Source organism: Cheilinus undulatus, linkage group 14 (genome assembly GCF_018320785.1).
Source record: "Cheilinus undulatus linkage group 14, ASM1832078v1, whole genome shotgun sequence".
NCBI classification, from domain to species: Eukaryota; Metazoa; Chordata; class Actinopteri; order Labriformes; family Labridae; genus Cheilinus; species Cheilinus undulatus.
This window is the reverse complement of record NC_054878.1, coordinates 20098306-20106284: the sequence shown is the minus strand read 5'-3', so window position 1 is coordinate 20106284 and position 7979 is coordinate 20098306. Positions and strand designations below refer to the sequence as shown.

Genomic DNA, 7979 nt, shown 5'->3' with positions numbered 1-7979 from the left:
CAAATGTAGAAAACAGCCCCCCCCCCACAAAGATTTTTGGCTTTGTCACTGACTCTTGCTTGCATTGCATGTTGTCAGGACACACTGTCACAGGAAGAACTACAACTACTTCTTGGGGGTTATTTGCTTCTGTGCAGTATACAATTTGTGGACACTACACAGCAAATTCAAAAGTGTTAAATTTTGGGTGTTGGCCACATTTTAGCCAGTGTAGAGTTAATTTTACTCTGGTAGAGTTAAATCTCTTAATATTTACTCTCAGATGCAAAAGAGTTGGAGTTAAAAACGGGAGTAAAACTGAAGTGTCAGTTAATTAAATCTGTAGGTGTCACTGCAGCATTTTTAACTCTGAAGTTTTCACTCTTAACTCTCAACCTGGATGTGACACTGGTGGTGTTATTTATCCAGCCCCGCCTCCAGTCTCAGTCTCTCCCTAGCAAAAGCCCACATTGTCGTCTCCAGCTGCGGTCTCTGCGTCAACTTCGTGTGCTTCATGTTGCCTGGTAAGAAAATAACCTTTTCTGGAAGATTTGTGTTTTGATATTGATATTGATATTTTTCCTGAATGACTAGGCTGTTTTCAATGGTAAGCCACTGTAACGCTGCAAGCTATAAGCTGTAAACTATAAGCTGATGCAATACCCTAACTCTCGCGCTAGCCTCGCTTACTAGATATTTTTAAGTGACTCAATTCATTTAAACTTGATTAAATTAACAAAAACTAATACAGTGGTCGCGTTAAATTTTAACGAGAACTGTTGATTTAGCTAAATGAGCAAAGGTTAATATCAGACACATGTGAGTAATGAGACGTTTAATTTACTGTCCGTTAGCATTAAGTTAGCGTAAAAAGCTAGCTCAACTGCATTTTGTATTGAACAACACAAATGGCTGTGCGGGTGGCGGTATGATATTCATTCTTTGTACGTGTTTTTTTCCAACCACAGAAACATGTAAATTTAAGAGTGGTTTAGGTTTTCTACGCTGCCTTCTCGTTCATGACTTGGATAGCATGTTGCTTCATCGTAGTGTCTAAGCTAACCCTTATTGATAACGGCGCGTTAGAAAAAATAAATAGGTTCAACACAAATATTGACATCCTCCAGTGTACTACTGCATTAGAGTAAAGACAAGGCGATGGATCAATCCCTACAGCCTTACAGTGATTTGTTGTTGAATATTAAGCCGACTCTGAAGATAGGTTTTGGCTCACATTACTGAATTTTATGTCAGTGAAATTTTTTCCATTTTTGGCTGATATTGTTGATATGCGATTTTTCGTATGTGCTTGCATACTTTTTTTAAAATATTGTGTAGCGTTGTAGTCAAGTTTAATCTAGCGTACCGTGAAAAAAATGCCTTTCTTTAGTGCTATGTGACTTGTCAGTAACACATTTTTATGTCTAACATTCCTAGGAAACATGGTAGATGCAGTATCTCTCTGGCAGTCCTTTATGGTGAGATATTTATGTTATTTGCTGACTATTATTTAATTGATTTAAACTTCATTAAGCAAGATAGGTATGTAATGTTGATTTAAAAAAAACTAATCTTGAGTTTATGCTCTTAAAGGGGTACAGAAAATGCTAGCAAAGGTTGAATATGGTGGTGTTCAAAAATACATCAAAGTTCCACAAAGTGGTGAAAACTTTGATTTCCACCTGTTTCTTCAAGAAGGTTGGTATCTATATTATGACCTCAGATGATTAACCCTGAAAAGGTCAGCTTACAGTTCTAATTAACATCATTGATCTGTTTCTGTAATGTTTTCTTTTTGATTTTTCCCAGTAACACACAAATTCAGCCTGCAGGCTCAACTTGCAAGTGAAGATGAGCTCAGACTGCATGATGAATCTGGTACAGAGATTGATGCAGATGTATTTGATGAGCTCCTAAAGTCAGAGGTCCGAAACTTTAAGGTTGGATACCCCATTTACCAAGTTACAAGTAAGGCTTACTGGAAAACATTAGAAAAACTGACACAGCCTTGGTATAACATACATGCATTAGTATGCTTCTTAATATGTAAGCACACACTCTTGTGTTAGTTTGTCTTTAGGAAGATGGTTTTGAAGATGCTTTTTTCTACTTTACACATTTTTTTATAATTGAAATTGATGTTTTTTATGTGGTTTTCCAAAGCATTATCACCTCAGGGGTTCTAAAGCCCCTTGAGTAGACTTTCACCAGTCATTGTTCATTGTGCCTAAGACTCAAAGAAATGCATTTATTATTTTATTTTATTTTTTTATGATTTCAATTTTTAGATTTAGAAATTGCTCTGGTTGAGGATGAATCACAGTCATCAGTGCTGGCAGACCCATGAGAACCATCAGTTTCAACTCCAGAGCCTTCAGCGTCACGAGCTTCTTCCTTTTCATCTGATTTAACTGTCGTTCTCCCATCCACAAACAACAGGAAGAGGGGCCTGAGAGAGCTGGATCGAGAGGAAGCAAAACAGGTAAACCTTGAAACTGTTTACAAATGTGTTCGATTCTTGTTATTTAATCACCTGTATATTAACTATTATACAACCAAACCAGTGCATGCCCATCTTAACTTAATTTAAAAAAAGCTTACTTTTAAAGATAAATATTTCAATTACTCAAGACAGAAGTTAATATTATGGCAAATCTAATGTCGTTTGCAGAAAGTTGATGCTGTTCTGAGGTCCAATCCAAAGGGTGAAGAAATATTCAAAGAGTATGATAAAACTAAATCACTGTCAGATGCAACACGCAGACAGATGATCAACATCCTTGTTGCAGAAATGATGGATTCATACGGGTAAAATTTCATAAATCAAATTTAAAAAAAACTGATTACATGGATTGTCCTAAAATCTACCAGAAATTCTATTTTAAAGGAGAATTCCACCAACAAGCATGCGGATCAGTTATGCACTAGGAATTGTGAACCTTTTTCCATATCTTCAAGATCCATTCTCAAAAAATGGATATGTAAGTGTTAGAGTTTCTAAATCCAGAGTCATTGGCTAAATGCTTGTTGATTTGGACCTTATCTGTGCTGAGTGGTAATTTTGATTATGTTTTTGTTGTGTGTGTGTGTGTCTGTGTAAACGCTTGCATGAGCAGGAGCATTACTATGACCCTGAGACCCATTCAGGTTATCTTGCTTGAAGAATCAAGACAATCCAACGCAACACCTGTGATGGCTTATGTGGGCGTTCCAGGCCAAGTTTCCAGGACAGCCCGACAGCACACCGGGAATCTCTGTTAACTGGAGAGCAGCTGGTTGGTGAGGAGTGCAAAGAGGCTCTCTCAATAATCAGACACTCAACAGATCAATCCGTGGTTAAAGAGAAGATGAGAGCAACCTTCGAGTACAGACAGAAGATGGTCCATGACAAGGATGCAACATCTTCAGTGCTGGATGTCTTCCCTCGCTTCCTTGTACCTGGATTGGTAAGAACATGTTTGAATTCTTTCATAGAAATTGTAATATTTAGACCTCAATCCTTGCAAATGCAAAGCACTCAAACCAGCCTGTAAATGTAACTGTATCTCTGTCAAAAGATTGACCAGGACTTCTTGATGATGTTTGGGGACGAAGTATCCGGACGGTTCCTTGCCAAGTGGCCTTCATATTTCAAGCACAAAGTCATCGAAGAATGCCAGGGACTTCCTGTAAATCCTTACGTCGTTGAGCTCCAGGCAGCTTTTGATCCAGAGGCAGAGAATGTGTATGGTAAATGTGTTTTACTGTATGCAAAATGGACTAAGTTGTATTTTTTATCAAACGGAACACTGCATGTATATTGACTTTACTTTAGTAACAGTTATGTCTCTTAGTTGTATGTTGTATAAAGAAAACAACTAAGTTTCTACATTTTGGAGAAGTTAAAAAAAAAAGGTTTCATACATTTTGGAAGTGAATATATCAGGCTGCATTGTTCTTCTTTTCACATTAGTTGGTTTGTACTTTCCTTGTTTCAGATGACAGTAGCTTCTTCCTTATGATCCTCTTTGCAAAAACTGCTCTCAGATTTTACATTAAAAAGTTTTTAAGGATGAAATATAGTAAGGGAATGGATGTTATATGATTGCATTGGTCTTCTTCCTATGGCGTGTCACTCTTAAAATCTTTTTAATTCTTTACCCAAGTGCAATTTTAGCAAAAAGGACATTGAGGAAGAATTTTTTATAATGTTAACTGAGATGAGTTTATTCACTAAGATATTAGAAAAAGAACAATGCAGCCTACCAGTAAATATGCTTTTCGAATTTCAGTGGAAATGTGGAATCCTGGAGTGTTTTCTTTTAACAACATACATTTAGAAAATCTCCATACAGCCAGCATGCCTTAATATGCTGGTTTTCTTTTAAGACTGACATGCAACAATAAACTAAAACCAAATTACCTGGCTTACAATAAATGCATTGTAATCAAAATCAATAAATATGTTAAATTTAATACCATTTTCATAGCTATGACTGAACTTAACTTTTTAAGTTGAATCTCAGTTGAAGTACACAATGATGACTTTTCCTTAACATTTTTTTCTGTCTCCTCTCTTCTGCACTCTTCTTTGTCTTAAAGGCTGGGATAGTGATATCTCGGCTATCCTGCTGTTGTTGCATCTCCTGCCCCCTACATCAAGAGGCCGCAAAAAAACAGCAAAGATCAGCTCAGCACAGGCTGCCAACCATCTTGTGAGATTTGTTAAAGTAGGTGCCAAAAGTGTTTCATGCCACCATAATTATATATATATATATATATATATATTTTGTAGTTGGTGTTTGTTGCGCTTTGATGATGCACTTAAATGATTGTATGGTATGCAATGCTCATTCTGTTTCTATGAATCTGTTATTACAAACTACAGGAAGGAGCCAGCCTCACTACATTTCTGGACAAAGTTGATGCAATACAGCCCTTTCTTCTCTGCATTGGTGAGCAAAAGAAGAAAATCCAAAGATTCTTCATTGTTGTGGACAAGAAAGTAATTCCATGCGATGCTCAGACATCAGTTGCAGCTTTTGATGTGTTATTCAAAGCTCACTATGTTTTCAGCCTCTCTTATGATAAAGCTCTTTCCAGTTTCTACACTTTCATTCAAACCACGGTTTATCACATTGATGTTGGAAAGGCAAAAGAGAGCCCAAGAGTCAAGGAATTAAGGGCGCGACTACTGCGAGACGGTTGAAATGCCCCAGATTACAATGGTCAGAAACAGTTAAACTGTCCAAGCATGTTCAAAATATCTTATTTTATTCGTTTTGTTACAATGCCTGTTAAAATCTCAGGAGTACTAATGTCGATAGAGAAGTTAAACTATAAAACTGTCAGGTTCACATTTATATTGCAAGGCATAAGAAAAAAATGTTAGGCTGTTGTTGTGGACTGCTTGAATACAGCCAGATTACAAAGGTTTTAAAGAAACTGTTAAACCATGTTCACATGTTTTGTTTGTAAAAAGCACCACAAAAATTGTTCAGGTCTTCTTCAACATTTAAAATTCCACCATGGATTATATATGGATTATATTACACAGGGATACAGGCTGTTCCCAGCCAAGAAGTTAACACAGAAAGACTTTCCGAGGTGGAACTTTTAAGTGATCAGCCTTCAACGTCAGCCCCAACTTCTATATCTATGGTGCAGATTCCCCCTGCGTCCACACAAAATTCAATTAATAAAATGTGTGGATCTATTATTGCACACCTGCAAGCTTCTGGTATCTCTCAAAGCACTGTTCAAACAATAGTTTGTTCAATGGAGGAAGTTGTAAATGATGTTCAAAGTCAAGCACGAGAAGCAGTTCTCCAAGCATTTTCATCTGAAACCAGTGATTCAGATATTTATAAGAGAATAGAGCACAATTCAACACAGAGAAAAAGAGGCAAAATTACTATGATGAAAAATAGTGGAAATAGTTGAACCTAAAGAATATGTCCTTGGTGTTAGACTGGATACACAGAGAGATAGAACTACAGGTGTCTATAGTCAGATTCCTGTAACAGACAAGTACATGTATGTACCCATATTAGGTACACTGAAATCCATTTTTTAAAAACAGTGAAATAAGAGAGTTTTTTGCAAGAAAAACTGAATAAAAAGGGGACATACAAAGATATTAATGATGGATTATATTTCCAAAACCATCCTCTGTTCTCACAAAAAAATCATGCTCCACAGATTTTGCTTTATTATGATGACTTTGAAACAGCCAACCCCTTAGGTTCTAAGAAAGGGGTCCACAAACTTGGGTGTGTTTATTTCACTGTAAAAAACCTCCCCCCAAAGTTGAACTCTGTTCTAATGAATGTACATCTTGCAGCTCTGTTCTACACTGAAGATTTAAAAACATATGGTTTTGTTGAAATATTAAAGCCTCTAATTGACGAATTAAAAATTTTAGAAACAAAAGGGATCCAACTTCCATTTTTCAAGGAACCATTGTTTGGCTATGTAATACAAGTCACGGGAGACAATCTTGCTTTAAATAGCTTACTAGGCTTTGTCGAATCTTTCAGTGCAACACACTGGTGTAGGTTTTGCCTGATAAATAAAGATGAAATTCAATCTATATTCACTGAGAACGATCCTGCACTAATTCTGCGCTCCAGAGAACTTCATGTTGAACATTGTAATGCACTAAGTGAAGATCCTGCTCTTCCTGCAATTTTTGGTGTTAAAAAACCTTGCGTGCTTAATTCATTAGAATTTTTCCATCACTCTGATAATTTTTCAGTTGATATTATGCACAATCTGTTAGAGGGTGTCATACAGTATGAGCTTAAGTTGTTTTTTCTGTACCTGATAAAAAATGGCTACATCTCTATGATCACGCTGTCAGACAGGATACATGGTTTTAATTATGGTTACCTGGAATGCAAAAATAGACCATGCATTTTAAAGATGGACGATAACAGCAAACACTTAGGTTTTAATGCCATTCTGTCACTGTGTGTGCTCCGCAATACCCCCCTTATCTTTGGTGATGTGGTTGAAAGGGACAATAATCACTGGAGGTTGGTGCTCCTTTTGTTACAAATTGTTAACATAGTGTTCTCCCCCATCCTTACTGAGGGTATGATATGTTACCTAAAACATTTGATCTGTGACCACCATACCATGTTCAAAACTTTGTACCCTGATAAGAAATTAATACCCAAGCACCACTTAATGATTCACTATCCTAGATGTATTTTAAAAATTGTCCCTCGTATCCATATGTGGTGTATGCGTTTTGAAGCTAAACATTATTTTTTTTAAAAAGTCTGTAAAAAATTTAAAAAACCTTACTAAATCCCTGGTCAAACAAAACCAGCGTCAAATGGCATTTTGCTTTGGAAATTATTATTTTAAAAGATTTGAGGTTGGTCCTGTAAAAATCCAAACCATCAATGACTTGGAAGTTGGAGAATTACTTTGTCAGATGCTGCATTTGGATGCATCTACAGATGTTTCAACCACAAGATGGTTCAGAAATTTTGGAACAGAGTATCAGATTGATCTATTCTTATGCACTGAAATATACCATGACTTACTTGTTTTTAAGAAAATCTGTATCATCATAATACATGAACAGCGTGCTTTCATTTTAGGATGTAGGGTTGATACACTTTATTTTGATGAACATTTTCATGCATACTGTATAGAGGAGCAAACTGAGTTGACAGTGATATGCATTGACAAGCTGACTTATTTTAAACCATTTGATAAACAGTATTCTAATGAAAATAAAGGGGCATATATTGTTCCATACTGTTACATGTTTTAGAATGTTTTTAAATTATTATGTGGTGCATGTTTTAAAATAAATGAGTTATAACTAAAAATGGCATCTTTATTTTAGCAGTATTTCCATGTATTTTTCAGTAATTAATTCCATTACACTCAGTGTTAATATAGGATTAACACTCTCATAGTTAAAAATTATACCCTGAGAGAGTAAATTTCTAACACTGCATGTAAGTGTTAAATTATAGTAACACTAGTTAGTGTTAAGGAGT

The 7979-nt window shown here is 36.0% G+C and overlaps 1 protein-coding gene and 2 long non-coding RNA genes across 3 annotated transcripts; all 3 read left to right on the top strand.

Moving 5' to 3' along the window:
- The first annotated feature begins 437 nt into the window (after positions 1-437).
- On the top strand, positions 438-1671 carry LOC121521848. Its single transcript, XR_005992893.1, has 3 exons — positions 438-503; positions 1417-1457; positions 1573-1671. It is a non-coding gene; the product is annotated as an uncharacterized LOC121521848 (long non-coding RNA).
- A 147-nt stretch (positions 1672-1818) lies between these two features.
- LOC121521849 lies at positions 1819-2719 on the top strand. The gene is made up of 3 exons (XR_005992894.1): positions 1819-1947; positions 2268-2461; positions 2651-2719. It is a non-coding gene; the product is annotated as an uncharacterized LOC121521849 (long non-coding RNA).
- A 233-nt stretch (positions 2720-2952) lies between these two features.
- Positions 2953-5754, top strand: LOC121521139. The gene is made up of 5 exons (XM_041804894.1): positions 2953-2960; positions 3194-3425; positions 3537-3708; positions 4561-4688; positions 4847-5754. Exons 1-5 carry the CDS (start codon positions 2953-2955, stop codon positions 5165-5167), a joined length of 861 nt encoding a protein of 286 aa, XP_041660828.1. The 3' UTR covers positions 5168-5754.
- The last annotated feature ends 2225 nt before the right edge of the window (positions 5755-7979 follow it).